Source organism: Haemorhous mexicanus, chromosome 1 (assembly GCF_027477595.1).
Source record: "Haemorhous mexicanus isolate bHaeMex1 chromosome 1, bHaeMex1.pri, whole genome shotgun sequence".
In the NCBI taxonomy this organism is placed as follows: Eukaryota; Metazoa; Chordata; class Aves; order Passeriformes; family Fringillidae; genus Haemorhous; species Haemorhous mexicanus.
The window spans coordinates 110,594,361-110,615,440 of record NC_082341.1 but is presented as its reverse complement, the minus strand read 5'-3'; the positions used below and the strand labels follow the sequence as shown (position 1 = coordinate 110,615,440).

Genomic DNA, 21,080 nt, shown 5'->3' with positions numbered 1-21,080 from the left:
CTGTAAAAAAAGCCTTTCAGCACTGGCTACAGCCTAAAAAGCACTATCAAGGTTGTCAACCCTCTCACCCCTCATGTACAGGTTCCCAGGGTTGATGTGTCCCAGAGCCTTCTGGAAGAGCTGGTCCAGATTCATATGAAATACTTTCACTTCTGTTGGCAGGGTGGTGAGTTGGCCTGGGGTCCTTCTTTTACCCTTCCCTGGGGACACTGGCATCAGCTCTGGCCATCACACATAGCTCTTCTGCCTTGCAATAGCTACTCCAGTGCCACCTTCCCTGCACAGCTTCACCTGGCAGCACACCAAAGGCCTGGGGCTCCATTTTAAGTGGATGCTTCCAGGCAAGTTCTGCCCATTAAGAAAGCGCCCAAGGCAGTACTGGCTGTGTTCCCGCAGGCCCCACAGAAACACCTCCAGGGTTAAATTCTTGTTCTGCATCCTGTTACAGGGGAAGGAGGGATGGTGTTGATGCCTGGTTGCTGCTTTGTGGAACTACATCCTCCCACTGTCATCCTCAGTTTTCCCAGCACTGAAGTTGTCAGTCATACCTGCACAGCTCCACTCACAAGTCCCCTTGACCAGTTGAAACTGCTGAAGTTCATACCTTCTACTAGCCCCTACCTGCAGCAGGAGCTGCAGACCTGGGCTGTTATTTCCAATCATTTTCCTGTATCTCTGCCCCTACCAACCTTCACTGAAGCACCCTAATCAAATTCCTAATCACATTTAAGTCCGAAGGGGGGCAGCAGGCACAACTCTTACCAATGGCTCTGCAGGCAGGAACTCTCCTTTGAGGTAGTAGCTAATCATGCTGCAAGTTCATAGCTATGAGTGAATAGCTGAAGAAATACACAGAAGAGTTCAGTGACAGAAACAGTACACAAACTAGGCAGACAGTAAGTTGTAGCCAGCTGCCACTTAACAAAAATTTAACAAAAATCACTCACATTTTAAGGGAAAACAGCTTGTACCCATCTACAGACAACCACGGCCTTAAAATGAAAACTTCACAGTAACCTGTGACAAAAAATTCCCTTGTTTACGAGTACTCAGGAGTGTTCCTACACAGCCAAAGAATGAGAAGCTAAAAATAATCACTAACAAAAACCAGCATGGAAATCCCATAATCATTGACTGAACCAGTGCTTCAGTGGGAAAGCAGGACAGCACTTCTTCCCTGGAAGTCAGTGCTGGGCCTTGGAGCGCCATCACAACCTTCTTATTTTACCTCTACCAGGTAGCTTTTGAATGTCCCCAGCTCCCATGACCCCAAAGAGTGACTCCAAAGTCCTTCACACACAGTCCTTCCCTGCTGTGAGCAACGAGCTTGCCAATTCTCTGTCCAGTGGGAGCAACCTGAGTTCTGCTGGTGCCAAACTGTCCCACAGCCTGCCCCAAAAGCTGCTGGGACTCTCCATCCTCCCCTTCATGTTCTACCACCAAAGATGAAGCTTTCTAGTTCCAGGCCAGGGCAACTAATCCTTTTCTCAGACATTCTGGACAATCCAATGGTAATATTAAAAAGCTTTATATCATTTACTGAACATAAAATACCTATCAAAAATCTGTTACCTAGTGACAAAAGTAACAATTATCAACGGCAAGCACCAGAGGAGTCACAATTACCAACACCCCCAGCCCCCAGTCAGTCAGCTGGCATCTGAGGCGAGTTAGCTGCTGCCTTCAGTGTCGTTGGTGAGGCTTTCGGCCAGGTCCCCGAGCCCGGCTTTGGTCAGCGCCGTGATCAGGTTCTCGGGGGTGGCGTGAGAGCCCTCCTGATCCTGCCAGGCCACCAGCAGCTGCTTGGCTCTCATCTTCACGTCCTCGCTGTCCAGCTCAATCTGCCGGATGTCAGACTCCTTCATCTCCAAGTAGGGGGCTAAGGCCTTCCACTGCTCCCCCAGCCTGTTGGCAAAGGACTCGATCTGCTCGCCCGTCATGGCTTTGTCCCGTTGCACCTCTGGACCTGGGAAAAACAGAGAAGGCATCAGTGAGACACAGGGAACATCTCCAGAGACTGCAAATGAATCCTTCCCATTTTAAATCCTCTGTTTACTTACTGACAGACTGACTTACACCTTTCCTGCAGCTTTCCAAACCTACTCAAGCTCCGAGAGCAGATTTTTACAGGTGTTTACCTGGGTTTCAAAAGCTATGTCTCTTAATGCCGATAATAAGGAAAATCTTGCTTTTTATGTTATATCTCCTATTATATTGAGAGAAGTGCCTGAGTCTCAAATATATCAGAACTGCCTCCTCCAAATGAAGACAAGGATTTTGACAGACAAGGCTACGGTTTTCAACACAAGTCAATTATACCATTAAAATACAGAGTGATCTTTAACATCTAGGTGTGTTTTGAAATTTTTTAGTCACCTTACTCAAAGTCAACCCAGGTAAAAAAACCCAAACAAACAAACCCAGTTTCATTCCCTTTTTTTTCATGTTCCTCTTGGCAACAGGGCTATGACAGTAAATTCACATGTAGGCAGTACTTTAAGGAATTTTCTGTCATTCTGGCATTGACATAAGAACCATGAACACTAGGCTCTGCTGAGAAGCCAAGTGCTATAGTGATTACAGATGGGTTTTCACATTCATAGCTTATCATGGTCTACAATCTACAGCTTACCACCCAGGTTTATTTCAACAATTAAAAAAAAAAACCCACTAAAAACTGAAATACATAGAGAAAATAATCCTACTCCTGATTTTTAATAAAATATATTTTATTAAAAAACAATCTCTTATTAAAAATTAGTGCCTTCTTGTGCCACCTGAAGAGAGATGGCACAGAGTAGAAATTTCAAGTCTCTCCAGCGCTTACCAGTCACAGTCATTTATCTGAACTAAAGTTACATTGAGGAAAAGGACAAAATATGCAGAACAACAAACCAATAAAAGCCCTCAGATAATTTCCCTTGCATCTAAGCACAGCAGACCATGGCTCTGCCATCATTGCTTTAAGAAAAGATTTAAAGAAGGATGTAAATCCCACACAGTGACACCACAAAGAATTAGCACTAAGCTGAAGAGGAAAGAACTTCTCTACTATTGCAAAGGAGACCGTGGAGAAGGTCAAGTGCTGGATGGAAATGGGCAACATGAGAGAGATTCATAGAAGCCCACAGGTGGCTTTCCACTGACAGAAAACAGCTTGCAACAAAGCTGCCAGAGGTACCCAGTGTTTGGCTTCCTGCATATCCCATCTGCCCATGCTGGATCCAGGAGCTGGCACACAGGGTTACAACACACAAGGGAGAAGGTGCTGTGAGATGAAGGCATGAATGAGGATGGAAGAGGGCAGATTCACAGACAAAGGAGATGGGGAAGGCCACCTAGGAGCAGGACATGCCAGGATTAAAGGCAAGAGAGACACAGATTGTGGAGAACAATGAGTGAGATGATGTCAGGAAGGTTGTTCTTCTCCCAGAGAAACTTTTGCCTTTAAGGTATTTTAAATGAAGGAGAAGTAAAGATCTCAGAGTTGGAATATATCCATTTTTGAAAGTCCCACAGTTACCACCCCAGAAGGGGCTAGGGGAAAGTGCTTACCCAATGATTAAAGGGCAGACAGAATAGAAAAATGGGTGAGGAGCACTTACACAGCTGACATTTCAGCCATGAACACCCAGCGACACTGGCAACATAGACCACGTAGCAGAAAAGGTGAAAGAGGTTCCTAGTGAAAGTGCTAATCCAACAGGTTGGAAGCTTTCAGCACTGTAGGCCAGGACCCTGGGAGGCTGCTCCTGTGTCCCAAAAAGGCTGTGCTTTTTGGTGCTAATGCACTGGGGTAAGCAGGACTGATGGCTCTCAGTGGAAACTATGTTAAAACACAGATTCTGCAACACACATCAAGAGAAAAACTGGAAAGACTGAGAATATGCAAATCTTACTTTCATTGTTTTCCTTTAATAAAGCATCATTATCTTCCTCATCTTCATCTTCACCTGTTTTTATTTCTTCAGAAGGAGGCTACAATGAAAGAACTAAACATCACTGGATGAATTTTGTGTTCAAAAAGAATTTCTACAGCTCTGTCCTTGTCTCTGGAATGTGTGTTAGAATGGAAAGCCTAACACAAATTCCCACATGAGAATTAAAAATCCCCCAGAGTCTCCTAAACACCAGTAAGTTCTAATAAAACATATTACTAACGGGAAAAAACCTCATAAAAGCATTCACTGACTTAATAGGAATCCTCCTTTTCATAGTAGCAACAACTAAGCATTCCACAGTGAGCTTTATCACTTGCTTAAAAAAAAAAAAAACCTCAGCCAACCAAATTTAAGATCACTACCAATGATAATTTTTAAAAAAAAAATCGTTATTATTGTTATTCGCTAATATGATTCCACACTTGGAGATTCCCCAAAGTTTATGTACTTTCAGACTTCTGGAAGGTGGCAATCAAATATATAAACAACAAACTTTTCACTCCCTCATTCAGGTACAGATCAGCCAAAAGGCTTCATCTTTTTCATTTCAGCCATGGGCCTTAGGTACACAGCTGTTTCTTGCCATAGCATTTGGCACATGACAGTAATACCATCAGGAATATTGCATGCAGCCATATCTTAATACATTCAACAAATTAAAATCCCCACATTTTTTCTAAACTCGCTCTTAGCTTACAGTTAACTCTGATGGCTGGACAACCAAAACAGCCATATATTAAACTCCAACTTTTAGACCTCACATTACACAAAAAGAAGCTCTCAGTAGAGAAGCAGGGGTTTGCATCTGCAAGACACTTCTGGTTTGTGCTAATTCAGAGATATAGAAAGTGCCCTTTCCCCATTGGCAGCCTCTCTTATCACAGTGTATAAAGGCCCCCCCGGACTCAAATTTGTTGAACAAGCAAAGGTTAATGCCTTAATTTTACAGCTCTACGAGGTTTATTCTTGTTTTGCATATTTCAGAAGTCAGGGAGCTGAAAAAAGAACTCTGGCAAACCTTGCTGTAAAGTTCTGGTAACACAGCACAGCACCACCAGCTGCTCACACTGCCTCTTTTCCTGCCATCCCAGTATATTCATGAGCCATGATTCTGGCTTATACCTCCCACAAAATTTGTCTGCATTGCAACATGGAATCCAAGTAGCTAGGTTAATGTATATATAAGTGTATATATTCACACACACACATATATATAAATATATATATAAAAATATAAATTAAAAAAAATTTTATATATATATATATATATATATATACACACTCCTGCCTACCAACATGATTGCCACAGCTGGTTTTTTTTCAGAGTACAAGGCAGAGTTCAACAGTTACTAGTTTAATCAATGTTACTCAGCTTATTGTTACTGGGATCTTCAGAGATTAGACTAATTTTATTTGAAACTTTTACTTCAGTGTATAAGCTTTTTTCCTGGCTTTTTTTTTTTTTCTTTTTTCCCCTCCCCCTCTGTCCCCATGTACCAAGTGGACTGCAGAGGGACAACCAGAAAGTGAACGAATTCAGCATTTATTATTATAGGAAAATATTACTTACAGGCAGCTCCTTGGCTAATTTGATTACCATGTTTTCTAGATATTCAGGTAAACTCTTGAATTGTTGGTTTGTTGGCTGGAAGAAGTGGGGACTTCTGCGTGCCAGAAGTCTCAGTGCTCTCCAGCCATAGTTAGAATTGTTCACAGCTCTACAATAAAACACAAGTTTGATTAGTAAAGTCTGGCATCTATAAAAACACAGAGAAAGATTTGAGACATTTAGTAATGTAATTCTGTCCAAATTTAATCAGTTTTGGTACATTTCTGGAGTCCTACACAGATATTAGTAATGCTGATGAGAACAGTCTGTTTTCTTTAACAATCCAAACACGAAACATTAAAATCAAATGGAACACAGAGATGGACATACTTATACTTATTTTCAACCATGTTTTCAGGGTCTGCTTGTTCAATAGCTTCCTCAAAAAATTCCTCCAGGGTTGGCATATATTCCCTAAAAAAAAAAAAAAAAAAAAAAAAAAAAAAAAAAAAATCAAATAAGGAGCTTAATATGCTTCACAAACTTCTCAAAAATAGATAGTCTTTGTTCCTTCAGACACATCTCAACCTCATCCACTGAGGAGAAAAATACAAATCCCAAACCAATCCACTCAAATGTAACAATTTTAAATAAGCAAAGAAACTGTTTGATACACGTTGCTATAAAATTATTAACTGCATAAAAACTAGACTGTGCCAGCAATTGCTAGCACTGCCTGTTATATACATTTAAACCTCCTGCCATACAAAGAGGTGATATCAACATCTGTCAACAGCATTTGCACTGCTCACAAGCTCTCAGGAGTCTAAAATGGTTGCTAATTTTGTGCCATTTGACAGCAGCAAAACATGGCTGTCCCTGCCACGCCCCACCTCAGTTCCATCTGCTCTCACAACTGCTTGTGGTTGGTTCTGACAGGTACTCAAAGCAGCACAAAAGGAACCCTGACCTAAAAACAGAACAGAAATGATACTTCACACCATCAGGATGGTTTACTGCTGAGAAGACTCTACCCAAGAAACACAGATTGTGTGAGAGCTGTAGGTTACGGAGAGGAAAAACTCTCAGTGGTGCAAAGCAAGCTCATAACGATCTGTATTTCTCCTACCTAATGCTGAAAGAGACACACCTGCTTCTGCAAGGGAGTCTAGTAAAGGGCTGGAGCAGGGGGTGAAGCACACTGGTCTAAAAATTTACTTCAATTTTGTTTTGAAAAAGGCATTTTGCCCAGGGCAGCAGTGCCCATGCATCATCACTGACTACTGGAAAAAGCCAGCACCTTGAAAACCTATGAGTCCTGCCACATTATCGCCAGAACAACCATTCAAAAAGGGGACATCTAAGGAAGTATTACCCCATTTGAATGCAGAAGTGAATAACCAAAGCAAAAAGCTATACTTGACCACATACAGTCACAAAGCTCATAAAAAAAACTTGCAACTGAATCTGTATGCCATGGGATCTATTTCCTGTTTACCACGGCATGCATTTTCTTTGTTTATCTATATTTGTTAAGGGCTTTATTTATTTATTTTTATTTAAAGACATTGCAGCACAATACAATCACACACATGGAACCAAAAGCTTTGGTTCCAAACACAACTCCACCTTCATCCCTTGGCCTAGTAAAGGCATGTATCCTGTCAAAGCCTTCCTGTACATCCCAGCCTCACAAGAAAGGAGGGCACTTCCTCTGCAAAGCTCTGAACCTCTAGATAAAAAATTCCTCCACCCAGGATATCTGCACAGCTAGCACCTCTCCCCACACAACCAGACTTTACAGCCACTACCAGCAGAGTTCTCTTTGGGAACTGTCCTATTCCTTCTCCAAATTTTCTTACTCTGCATCATGTCTGCACAGTAAAAGAAGTTTTGGTATCTGTAACAAAGAAAGTTGCGTAGCAGAGTACATTTTAAGCATTTCCTACAATTGTGCAAGCATAAGGGACAACTAATAACTACATTTCTCTGTATCTGCCCCATGAACGGACATGGTATGTGCTGGAACAATGCCTGGTAGCCAATTTCCTCTCATCTAGCATTGTTTAAAGCACAGGCCTGCTCGAAAATCATAGCCAAGCAGCATGCTAACTTCATCAGAGACAGACTTGGCAATCTTCCTTCATTATATAAGGTAATTATACAATCATGTTCTACAAAAGGGGAGTTTTCATCTGGTTTTCAGCTTAGATTTTACTAAGCAATGAAAATTACTGGCAGCATAAACACTCGAAGAAGTGAGAACTCTAAAGAGGTTTCAGGGCAAAGATTCACACAGTCACCTTCGCTAAAGGTGTGAAACCCACACCTCCTAAGATCATCTTGTACATCTTCCTTATGCCAATTTTGTAACTCTCTACAGTGCTAATTAGTTAGCTTTAAACAATGACACACCCATTTTTTACCTACCTACTCTCAGATTTACAGGCTTCCATGTTATCAGGACATAAATTCCAAAGGCGGGTCAGTTCCTCGCTGAAAAGAAAAGCATGAACACACATTGTTTATGTTTATCATTCTACCATGACACACTCATGGACTGTTTTAAAGGGATCTGTAACCATCTGTAAAAGATGGTTATTAGGAAAGAAAGCCTGCTGCAAGTTTTAAAAGAGTGATATATCCTGTGGCTGTTCTTTGGCAGTTCCAGAGTAAAGATGTTTGAAAATTGGTGCATAGAAAAAATGGGGAGGGGGGGAAACCCCAAACACAAAATCCCCCAAACCAACTAACAAAGCCAAACCCAGAAATTTTGTAAAGGAAAGAGAAACCAACATACTTCCCCATGAGGATTTTTTTGTTTGATCCTTTTCCTAAGAAGTCCTCTGGAGCTGGCCTTTTCCTCACAGGCCTCATTGGCTTAGAATCAGGAGGTCTAAAGGGAAAAAAAAGGAAAAAAAAAAAAAAAGATGCTCTTTAGTATCAAACCAGTAATATCTCAAGAACAAAAAAAGCTGTTTCACCTTCACCTTTCACCTTGAGATGGTGCCAAGTTAAACCATAATGAAAGGACCGAGGAACAATGAGTCTAAAGGTAGAAGGAGGCAGTGGGGAAAAGGAGAGAGAAGGCAAAGTAGAGATAAAGGATTCTGCCAGACACCAAAATTAGCTCACTCAAAAAAGTAAGGGTCTACCAGAGTCCCAATAAACAGAAGGAAGCAAATCTCAATTGTGCCAGCAGGACGTGATCTACCCTGCTGCTGGGATCATGGTTGCAAGGCCTCTTTCCCCAGCTGCACCTGATTTAATGGGATTAGAGAATGGAGATCCCAGAGCACTGAGGTTAGGGCAAGACCTACCCAAGCTGAAACTCTGGATGAGATCTAAAGGAGACAGAATATTTATAAAAGTCAAATTTCATAATTTTACTTCCCCACAATCCCCCTGCAACAGTAATTTCTCTCTTCTAACACCCCCCCCCTTTTATTTACAAACAGCTTAAGTCATGAAGAGGTGGCTGCATCTCATCTCTCCAATAAAAGGGAATCTCCAAAGATACAATGACCCAGATGCTCCTTACCACAAAGAGGCCACAGTCTGTGTGTACAATGAAGGGTGGAAGAGACAAATGTTTGGTCATCCCCTCAAGAGAGTCAAGTAGACATATGGAGTCAAAGCTCAAGTTTTGCCACTAGTTAGTAAACAGGAAACTTTTAGTGGTGAAAGTCATCTAACTGTCATTTGCTTTAAGGTAAGTGATCACTATCAAGTGAAAAACTAATAAATAAATTGTGTAAGAGAACTGTTACACAAACTCCAGGTATGCTGCCCTGCCAAAACCATAATGTCAAAGGCTTCATTAGAGGCAATCCAAAGGGATATATGGAAAAGTAAGGCACTAACCACTTCAGCCTAGGGTCTGCTGAAAGCAGGAGGTGGGAGAACCTGCTCCAGTCTCTTGGACCACTGGATCCTCAGTACCACAAAATATTGTCCTGAGACAATGAAGAATGCTCTCCTGAGAGCCCACACACTGATAACCACCTCTTCCCTGAAACACTGCAAGCCTTACTACTTTTGGCAGAAATCTAAGAGCCTGCACTCACTGAAGGGACAGCCAAGTGTACAGATCTTCAAGTTGTGTGAGTGGTTAATACACACCATGGGTACCAGATTCTGAAGTGGAAGCACCATTTCAAACAAGCAGCAGAGAGCTTCTGTTTCATAACACAGTTACCTTTCTTTCACAAAGCTTGGGCAGCCCTCATTTTTCCAAGAGTTCCAGTTTTCTTCAGTATTTAATATATGCTGTAGAAAGACAGAAAGTATTGCACATTATTAGTGTCATAAGCACTTTCAGAGTTGACCCCAAAGTTTTAATTGGAGCTATTAAAATTAAGGGCAAAATTTTGTTCTAGGTTGTGTGTTTCAGTCACTATCTTGAAGATCATCAGTATAATCTTAGGCAACTGGTTTAATTTATGCAAAAATAGTGTAACTCCTCTCTTCAAAAATTGTGGGAAAAGCTTTATTTCCCCTGGTCTAGACAAGAAAATAGATGCAGTCAAAGTAAAGGAAAAAAATAAAGCAAAAAGAAGACTTCTTGGGTTTTGATTAATTTCACTCGTACTTCATTTCCATGTCTTTGGGCACAGGACTCCTATCTGAAAAAACTTTAAAATATTTTTTGCTTTCCAATAACCCATCTTCCTGTATGTACACATGCACATACAGGCATATCTCCGTTTCTCCCACGAAGAAGGAAAAAAGAGTATTAATGAAAAGATGGGATAAAATATGACTGCAAAATAAAAAGACATTATAAGACCATCTTTTACTAGAATGAAGTAAAAGTTTTCTCAGATATAATAGGTGTGTTCCAAAAGTTAGTATAAGCTGAAACTGCTTTTTTATGTGCTATTTAGACTTTGTTCAGACAGGCAACAAAATACTCACCTCTACCATTTTTGAGAATCTTTCCCCATCTGGAGGATTTTCTGAAAGAAGCTATGAATGGGAGAAAAGAAGGTGAACTTTTTGCATTGTATCTGTAGCAGAACATGTAGGGAAAGAACTCCAGAGAAAATGGTGGTTACTACTTCAAAGGTGGTTGATACAATATTACACACTTAATATTCTTCCATGTAATTTTTATGAAAGAAGATACTGTACCAACCTGGTAGACTGCTTTTGTAGTATCTTCAATCCAAAGAGACTGTTCATCTGTTAGAACATAGTTTGAACTGGAATTGAAAACAACAAAACAGCACATCAGAAAGTGTGCTGAGGACACATAATTTATACTACATACCTTCTGAGGGGTATTAAAGGGGACCTGAGGAAAGTGCTTTGAATGTGATCTGCTCTGGTCCCAGGGCATTTATTAGTTTGTGGAATCAATTAGATGTGCTTTCAAGGTGTAGACTGACCCAACAGGAAGCCCATTTGAGTGATTCAAGATCACACCTCGACATCGGACCCAAACCACAGCAAATGGGCACAATGAAAAGATTTACCTCAAAAACACTCACCAAGTGCTGTACTACACCATTTGTATCTCACGCCATCCGTGACCACCAGTAAGTGACATTGAAATGACTGTCACCTCAAAAGGACTGAAGTGGAATTCAGAAGATCTGAATTCCATTCCTTCTTAGCATTAGACTGCCTTAATAAACTGTAGAATTAGGATAATAATCCTAGTTTACAAAGTTCTTTGAGAGGTGTTTACAAAAAGCAATATATAGCAGGTGGGACATAGCTGCCTTGTTAAGGAATTATGTGCACATATGGCCCAGGGCACAGGAAATTAGAGAGATGGGTTTTCTTCAGAATAATGTTAGAGACTAGGAACAGATGGAGTTTGGTTCTATCCCATGAATTTATAAAAGCAATAATCACCATTGCTATTTCTTGCCATTTGAGACAGAGTTCTGCAGTACACTAAGAAAAAACAAACCACCAACCAATGCCACGTTGCAGAGTCAGTATAGATTCAAAATGATGCCACACACAAGTACCTTCCTTGCACTGGTCTTAACAACTTGGTGCTGCCAAGTTCAGTCTCCTTCCCTCTCATGGCTGGCACTCACTGTAAGGAAGTTTTAATGGCCTCTACTTCTCTGAGACCCCACAACTCACCAACCTGGCAGAAAACTTACTCTGCAAAGATGAACAGATTGTGGTTTTGCCTGTATAGTAAATGGCACAAATCTGAGCAAGTCCAATCAACACTAGAGCATGGAGGGCAAAGAATCAGGCAGAGGAACAGAGAAATTAATTGACACCTCTGCTTTCCTGCTGTAAAATAACTTCAGCCACACCCTGTATTTACCAAGTTCCACAAACTCAGAATAAGTAGGCAAACTATTTTAAAAAATTTTGGTTTATCTCCAAGTTCCCAGTTCCCCACCTCCAAAACACAAAGTATTTTCACATTACCTTTTAAATTTGACTTGTCCCTTTAGATACTGAAATAGTATTAGGTACTGCAACAAGATGTGACGACGGAAATTACTGTCACTCAGCTGTAAATCCATCAGCTAAACAACAATAAAAAAGCAAAAGATCTTTAAATATTTACTGTCTTTTAATTTGTCTTTGTAAAGGCAACACTAGAAAGGAAATCCAATAAACAAATGGCAGCATTACTGAAGACTCTTATTCCAGAAATAGAAGCCCCTGAGTCATTAATTAACAGAGGCAACACACAAAGAATAAAAGAGAAAAAGGAATAGAATAAATCTATCTAAATAAAGCAGCCAAACAGTGTAATGGGATATCCAGAGAAACTGTGAAGTCTCAACAGCACATAGCGCTGATCAACTGCTCCAGCTGAGAGCTTTGAGCAGGGAAGCTGAACCAGACATAGGTTCCTTCCAACCTCAACTAGCCTGGAATTCTGGAAGGGAAACCACGTACCTTTTCACTAGTTAGGAACTTGGCAAAATACACATGTTCTCCTCCTGTTTTCAGTTCTTCCAACTTTTTTCGGGAAGCCTGAGTGTCGTCCAATTTGTAACTTTTGAAAACAGCCAAAACTTCTTCCGAGTACTATAAAACAGAGTTATTTACCACATGAAAACAATACTGAACCTTTGCAGACCTAAAGCCAAGCAAGTAAAATACTTGGTAAATCTGCTATCAGCCCACTGAAAAAAGCCATTTGTTACTGATGTGCAGGACTGGTCTGAACACCACAAATGAAGTGAAAGTGTTATCATGTCAGAACATTTAATCATACAGAATATTTAAAGTATGCTAAGAAAAACAACATTTACAACATTTTAGGTTCTGAACAATGCTTTGTTGTTTAAACAGCATGAAGAAAAAATGTTCACATGATGACAGTGCTACAGTAAAAAATTTCATCTGAAAGACTTAAGTCTGGCCTTGAGCAGTTTCTGAACTGCACCTGTGGTGGTTTTCTGTGGGTTATTTCCTTTTTTGGCCCCATTAGTAGATGTCATAAATTAGATTCATATTGGGATGTCTGAGCAGATGTCACCTCTTATCGCCAGAACACAGAGAATGAAGATTAAAAAATAACTAAGCTTCTTTGCATTAAATAAATACTGAGTGACAAATTTTGAAGAAACAGTACCTTAACAATAAATCCTCATCAATATTCATACTAAGCAAAACTGAAACAGCTGGCTGAAGGGGACATTCAAGTCATTGCTTCTACAAAGATATTTGCTTTGTTAGAAACCAGTAATCTTTGGGATGCCACTGGCATCCCAAAGATGCCAGTGTGTATGACTACTCAAAAATAACAGCAAGGACTAGATAGAGCTATTTATCTTCTGGGGTAAAAAAAACCACCCAAACCCACAACTTCTGCTTTTTGCAGCTGATAAACCACAAAAAAACAGTACCTCTGGCACTGTCGCAACATACGAAGCATTTCTGATATTGACATACATTAGGGAATTTATTGTACATTTTAACACAATATATTCATTTACTGAAAAAGGCTCACTTAAAAAACAGCAAAATGCATTTCCTCATGCACTATCATTTTCCAGCAGCCTGAGCCTTTGAACTGTTCCATGCTTATGCAGTCACTGCTACTCATGTAAAAAATGACCTTTACTTAGGCTGAATGGTTGAGAGCATGAACTCAGATTACCTTAAGAAATGTTTTCCATGACACCTTCTCATAGCACTGCACAGGATTTCTAAAATAATCTTGAAGCGACCAGAATTTTCTATACAGGTTATAATCTATTGGAATGGAACTGTGGAAAAAATAATGAAAAAAAACGCACTGAAAAGCAATATATTCAAGTTCACTCAGGAATGTACAACCCCAGAAAACATTATTCACTTTGGAAGTAAATTAGTGAGTCAGTAGTGAACAGTCACAGAGGAATCTGTAACTCAAAATTTGTCCTTGTAAGAATTTTCCATTCAGTCTGTTGTTACTTTCTCATCATAAAAGCAAAAAAAGTACACAAAAGTGATCTTAGGAGCTTTTCACTATCTGTGGCATGAAGGGGAACACAGCTTTTTCTCCTTAAGCATATACTCAAAATCTCTGAATACATCTTATCACAACAAGTTTTGTGAAGGGAATTTGTAAAACTGTCAAAACCAGAGTGGTTCTCAGCCAGGATATACAACTTTTTCAAATCTGTACACTTCTGTTTTCCAGACAACCTAAACAATTAAGACATTGCCAGGAGCCTTCACTGATTAGATACATCTAATCTTCAGAGGGCAGAAGATGAGGAGAATTTGGACCATAACATTTAAAGATATTTCCCAGCTTTTTTCCTTTTATTTTATAAAGCTCTGCTTCAGCTTTTAAATTTCTGTCAGCTCACCAACTCGTCGGTGCTTCATCATCTCCCATTTCCCCTTCTTCCACATCCATTCCTTCTTCCCTCTCCTCGGTGTGCTAAATAGGAAAAAAATTATTTAAGATTTATATAAATGACACTACAGTTTGCACAGAGCTCTCATAGTGTGGTTTACTGTAAACATTCAATTACATATTAGATCAGAAAGCTTAAGCTGGTAACTCAAAAGATCTCTGAAGTATTATTACCGTAAAATGTCCAACAAATTTCTGTCTTAATGCAATGGTAGCCTCACTTCTCCTGAAAAAAGCTGAAGAGACAGCTCTGTCCTCTGCATACTGTGGGGAAAACTTCCCACAGTTAAGTGACAGTACTCATTCCTCACAATCAAACCTGTCTTTTTCTCCCTCAGAGTGCACAGTTTAATGTTCCAGGTAACCTAACAGGCACCTGGGAATGCCTATTCCCAAAACAACAGCTTGGTCTGGCAGAGGGACAACCAAATGATGAACCTACAGTCCCAAACACTTTTTGTGCATACAATCTTACACATGAACTGCAGAATCAGTGAAAAATTACATAGGAATTTTCACCTTCTGTCCCAGAGTGCTCTCATGTTCATTGGTATTGAAAACAGTGACATTTTCCAGGTTAAATTGACTCTGTAGGTTAAGCCCTGTGAAAAACAAAGAGAAAGTCTTAAAAGGTGTAACAATCCCAAGTCTGCTTATGAAATACTGATGCTCAATTCTCAGAGCATTCAAAACTTACATTTGAAATCAAAGCAAATAAAGTCACAACGCCACAGACAGACACATGAACTAGGATGCAAGTGCAAAGTGATTTGGTCCAACTGGATTTGGTCTGCAAACATCATTGACTTTAAAGGTTCAGCTTTAGTCTTGATGTTAAGTGTGATGAAATGCAAAAACTCTTACCTGACTTTTCTGAAAGTGGAAATAACCTAGCCAAGAACAGCTGAATTCTTCCACAAAAGACTGTGTTTTGTGACTTAGATAATCTTCTTAGGAGATCTACATATTCCAAAAAGTAAAGAATATTAGTATTTATCCCTCTTTTCATTTCTCATGTAACAGAATTCAAGACTTGTTAATTACATGACCTGCAGAGCTAAGGAAGCTCATAATTGTAAATTCAAATGCCAGTGATTCCCTCTGACCAGATATATTTCTTCCAAACACATTCTGCCAATTCTCCTAACACTTTCAACACCATTAAAAAATAAATTTGAATGAATCCTACTCAAATAAAGCCTTAGATACAGGTGTTGTCATTGCTGAGGAATGATATTCTTCTATAATGATCTCCACTGATGAACAGAGTTCCCTGAGGTGTGAATTACTTTTACATTAATAACCAAGAATGAGTATCTGTTCAGTGATGCACCTTTTAACTTCATTACTTATTGAACACATCTGAATTTAAATCAAATTATTAAACTAATTTGCATTTGTTGAACTAGGAAGTTCTTTAATACTGTTCCCCCCTCCCTGAGAAACTACCACTCACCATTGCACATGCGCAGCAAGTAATTCTTCCCTGCAGAGTAAAATGTGTTCTGAAACAGAGTAAAGGTACTTAGAACATTAACAGATCATAAAACCTTCTTGAGCAGATTTAATTCAATCACAAGATACAAGCAAGTATGAATCACTCCTATAGATAACTCTAGATTTGAGTCTTCCCTTACATAATAGGCAGGTCTCACAAAAAGGCAAGTCCCACAAATTCCAAGAAAGCATAAAACACATTTACATCCAGCCTTCATAAATAAAAACCATGTGTGACAATGAACTGTAAGAACACCATCCACTTTTTTTCCTTGGAATGGACTAATTTTTACACTCATTTCCTTTATTACTCCATGTATGATTTATACACATAAGCAAAGAGCACACACAAAAGATTTACAGTGTTCCCAATACTGGTGATCTGGAGGAAGAAATTGGTAGATACTTGAATTAACAAGTTTGTGAATGTCAGGGGCCATAATGTTATCTGAAACAAACCAGCCTGAATGACTATGGGAGGAGGTTCTAGGTAGAAAATCCAAGATAGGAAAACACTGAGACAGTAGAATGCTTTTCAGGAGACTCTGGAGCTCCTGACACTTATGTGTCAGCCACAAAGACAGTTAAATTCTGTTCATTAAAATGGTTCTTGTAGATAAAAGCTTTGGCCAAACTATGCAACATTTTGCAAAAATACCTACCGATTTCCACGTAGCAACATTTTTCTCCACAAAAGTGAAAATTTTGTCACACTGATCCAAAGGGAGGCAATCCAGAACATCCCCCAAAAGCACAAAAGGAGTTGATGCAGTGCAGATACCTATGAGGAACACGGAAATTCTTATTCAACAAATTTGAACTGAAATACAAAACAAAGAGATGCATTACACTTGAGGGACATTTTATTTAAAAAAGTAGAAGAAAGACATTCTTCTGAGTTCCTACAAATTCTAACAGAAAACTTGGGCTAAAATGTGAACTTTCATTAAAGCTATTTCTACACATACTCAAATGAGATAAAACAAATATTTAAAAAATCACTGTTCTAATGACCTCAAAATCTGAAACAATGTCACATCTTTTTGCAGACTGCAAGTGAACTCTTTCAGGCTTCTATACCCACAGTTAGTCCCACTACACAAATCCACAAGAGAGCATTTTCAAACACCACTAAAACAGTGCTCCAAGTCCATCCACCCATACTCTGCAGGCAGTGCCTGCATTCCTCATAGCACAGCTCTTGTTATTCTACAGCTCATAAAACATACATGTAATTGACCGGTACTTACTGAAACAAACAGTTTTTGATGAATAATGTGAACAAATAAACAAAAGGAAGAGAGCAAAAGCCACTTCAGAGGAGAACAGCATGCTGATTTCTGACACAATCTGTTATTGAAACAGATTCAAGTATCTAAAAACCAGCCATATACTGACAGGAGATGAGCACAGATACCCAGGAGATGTCATTTCTGTCACTGCCAAGTCATTTTACCTCTCTGCCTCAGTGGTCTCATCTCTGAAATTCTGATGGGAAGCTTCTAATCATTTTAGAGTGCTGGACTAAGAAACTGCTAATCCTGCTGCAACCAAACCCATTCATCTTTCTTTATTAGCAAAAAAAAAAAAAAAAAAAAAAAAAAAAAAAAAAAAAAAGATTCCAACACAAATGTCACACATATAACAAATTTAATTATATTATACTTAATTTCTCTTCTGAAACTAACCACTAGCATAAGAGCCATATGTCAACCAAAGATAACAACAGCAGATGACTTACAGAAATCAAGATTTTAAAATTCCCCTAAGTGGTCCTTAAAACTGCCAATAAATTTGAAACATAGATGCTCACCTTCTGTGACTCCATTAATAGCAAGAGAAATAATTGCCAGGAGATTCTCACATGGAGCTTTGTTTATCTAAACAAAGAAAACACTGTTGAAATTCTCCAGTCTGACCATAATGTATCTAACAAAACTAAAATTCTTGTTTCCAAGTAGGCATATTTAAAACAAATACTGACATTCAACTTTCCAAAACAATCTATGAAATCTGACCAATCAGTTAACTGTAGTAAGTTTTTATTGAGATTTAAACTTTTCCTAACTGCTTCCAGCCACTAAAGACCCAAATGCACAGAGTCATTTACCTCTGAAAATTAATATCCCACATTCAGACTTCATTCAAATATGATTTGTTCATACACTATTTGACTCCTTTCATCATTCTTTTCAGCTGACAAGGCAGCTTTGTTACATAAGTAACAAATCACAAAATAGTTTTGATTTGGGAAGGCCAAAATATCTCATTGTTCAAACCCCCAGGCCAGGGGCAGAGACACCTTTCACTAGCCCACATTGCTGAAAGCCCCATCCAACCTGACCCTGATCACTTCCAGGGATGGGGCATCCACAACATCTTGGGACAGCTTGTTCTAGTGCCTCACCACCCTCAAAGTGAAGAATTTCTTTCTGACATCAACTCCAAACCTACCCCTTCCACCCACTCCTAAAGTACAGTTACTGAACAATGCATGTTTATGAATTAGAATTATAAGATGCAGACTTTCATAAATATTACAAAGAACTGCTAGAAAAGGCTCAGACAACAGTTCTCACTACAGTGTGATGTCTGTAAAATACAAGATTCTACCTACCTCCTTGAAGCACCTGTATTTAATGTCAATTACCTCACCATCATATAAGCTCCTGTTTTTAATAAAGTGTTATCTGACACTAAAGTGAGTTGCTGTTACATTAATATACTAGCCTGCTAATAGAAATGTGAGGTTCAACAAGAGATAAGCTTCAGCATTTTAAAATACTTACTATTTCTTCTTCTACAACAACTCTAAAAGCTTGATCCAAGGTACACTTCTTTTCATTTTCACTGCAAATGCAAACATTCCACCTTAGTTAGTAACAATCCTCAGGCACAAGATTACCAAAACTTATCTAAACAGGCACCATTTAAAAAAACAAGTGACCTTCACTTACCTTCCAGGAACCTGGTTAAATGCATTCAACAACGGCTTGATGCTTTTGTTAATCAGAGCCTCTCTGGTGGATGTCTGCCAAAATGCAAAGAAAGAAAAGCTACAACACCAGTACAAAACTAAAAGGATCTTTCTCCTTCCTCTGACAGTGGACAGAAATACTAAGGAATCTTTCTGCCACACACCATGTGTCAGTTTACAGAGAGACCTTTGTAACAGGAAGGGCAAATAACAAGCACGTGGGAAATCAGGCAAGTGAGCTAGTAGAGCATCACACCTCAAACCTGGGCTAGCCTGGTGAAAACAGCATTTCTAATCGATACACAGAGGATCAGGATCTTGTGACCAACCCTGTATCTATCATTGCCTCAGGTGCTACACTCACAGCTTCAGGTGGTTATGATGCTTTGGGACACAGATCAGAGAACACTCTGAGTCGGAAGGGACCCACAAGGATCGAGTCCAACTCCTGACCCTGCAAGGACAGCCCCAAGAATGGCATCATGTGCCTGAGAGCCTCCCAGTTTTTTATCACCTGCAAACTTGCATAGGATCCCTGCAAGTCCTGCGTTTATGAAGATGTTAAAAAGCACATGACTCCTGCTAAGAAGATGGTCTAAAAATTACCACTTCCTGTTACAAAATCGCTCTAATGGATCAAATGGTTGTGCCTCGAGCACTTCTGTGCAAATCCCATCCTCTTGTCTGACCACCTGGGTGGCAAGCGCCGGGATCCAGAGGCCTGGGAACACACGGAGCCCCCCAGGTCTGGGAAAGGAAAAGCATCCCTCAGGACAGACGGCAAGTGCAATACGCCCGGACGTTTTGCTGCGGGGAGCACGCTACACTTTCGTTGTCTTTTACATTAATTTTCGCGAACCTGAAGACTGATCCCCCCCTCACCCTTGGCGGAGCCGGCGCGCATCCCGCTCTCGCTCTCACTCTCACTCCCACTCCCACTCCCACTCCCACTCCCACACCGCCGCGCCTCGGCCGCGCTCAGCGCTCCATAAAGGAGCGCCCGGGCCGCTCCCGGCAGCAGCCCCGGCCGGGCCGCGGGCCCGGAGCCGCCGAGGCGCAGCCCGGCCCCTCAGCTTGCCGCCCGAGCGGCAGCGATGGAGGGAAGGCAGGAAGGACGGAGACAAGGCAGGGGGGAGGCGGGGGAGGCTCACCGTGAAGCGGAGCCGCGCCTCGGGCAGGCTGAAGAGCGGCGGCGACATGATCGCGGGCGGGCGGGCGGTGCTGCGGGCGCGCGCCGATGACGCCATGGCCCCATGGCCCCGCCCCCCCCCGGCGGGAAGAGGGAGAAGCGCGGGCGCTGTCGGCTATGGGAGCGGCACCGTCCTGGGGACACCGGGCCGTGCTGGGGGTTTGGGTCGGGAAACACCTCCGGGATGCTCGGGTCCAGCCGATAACCCGGCACTGCCAGGCCGCCACCCAAACACGTCCCCAAGGGCCGCATCCGCACGCTTCAGGGATGGTGGCTCCGCCGCTTCCCTGGCCAGCCTGTTCCAATGCTTGGCAGCCCTTCCTGTGAGGCGATTGTTTCTGATATCCGGCCTGAACCTCCCCTGGCACAACTTGAGGGCATCTGCTCTTGTCCTGTCACTTGTTGCCGGGAGAAGAGGCCGACCCCAGCTGGCCACAGCTTCCTCTCAGGTGTTGTAGGGGGTGATGAGGGCTTCCCTTGATGTGCAGGTGTTAGAAGGATAAATGACTCGTCGGTAGAATTGGCTTGTTAAAGTTCAGTATTTGACATGTTTCAATGATTTCGGACGCGGGGAGTTTAACAAAGCTTGGGGAGAAGATAGCTCTGGGAGTGGATTTGAAAAATGCGTCTTGTATGATTGGCTTTTCGCAAATATTAAAATGAATATTATATGTGTTATGTTAGAAAGTTATGCTGTATGAATTTTTTTAAGAAGTGTGTTAAATATAGCTTTAGGTTATAACATAATGTTAAAATAGAAACTGTATATGTGAGATATTGTTTTAAGAAAGGAATGAGGTACTCGCACCAGATAGCAGCCACAGGACACCTAAATCTTTCAGAGAAAGAGAATTGATTGCTCCCTTATCAGGAGAAACCAACTTTCTGCCTCGCTCATCTCTGAAGATGCCGTCAGGATTAAGAGGAAGAAGTTGACGCTGACCAGACCGAATCCATTGTTTGAATGGAATTTATGCATCATGTATGAGGTGTATGAATATGCAACAGGCTATTGTTTCTAAGGGTTAATCCTCTGTTAACGTGGATCCTTTTTTGGGCTTATTTTGCCCAGAAACGGTACACGGACC

The 21,080-nt window shown here is 40.8% G+C and overlaps 1 protein-coding gene across 2 annotated transcripts; it reads right to left on the bottom strand.

Moving 5' to 3' along the window:
- Positions 1–1,512: 1,512 nt before the first annotated feature.
- On the bottom strand, positions 1,513–20,063 carry THOC1 (THO complex subunit 1). Of its 2 annotated transcripts, XM_059858960.1 has the most exons (22): positions 19,955–20,063; positions 18,784–18,857; positions 18,616–18,676; positions 17,640–17,706; positions 16,489–16,607; positions 15,786–15,834; positions 15,194–15,289; positions 14,849–14,931; positions 14,280–14,353; positions 13,583–13,691; positions 12,373–12,504; positions 11,893–11,993; positions 10,628–10,694; positions 10,408–10,458; positions 9,689–9,759; positions 8,811–8,834; positions 8,291–8,386; positions 7,921–7,986; positions 5,881–5,964; positions 5,512–5,659; positions 3,900–3,978; positions 1,513–1,966 (listed from the first exon to the last, which is right to left on the bottom strand). In XM_059858960.1, exons 1-22 carry the CDS (start codon positions 20,048–20,050, stop codon positions 1,671–1,673), a joined length of 2,043 nt encoding a protein of 680 aa, XP_059714943.1. In that variant the 5' UTR covers positions 20,051–20,063; the 3' UTR covers positions 1,513–1,670. The 2 variants fall into 2 exon arrangements, with proteins under 2 accessions (XP_059714943.1, XP_059714952.1); XM_059858969.1 differs by lacking the exon at positions 8,811–8,834.
- Positions 20,064–21,080: the final 1,017 nt, after the last annotated feature.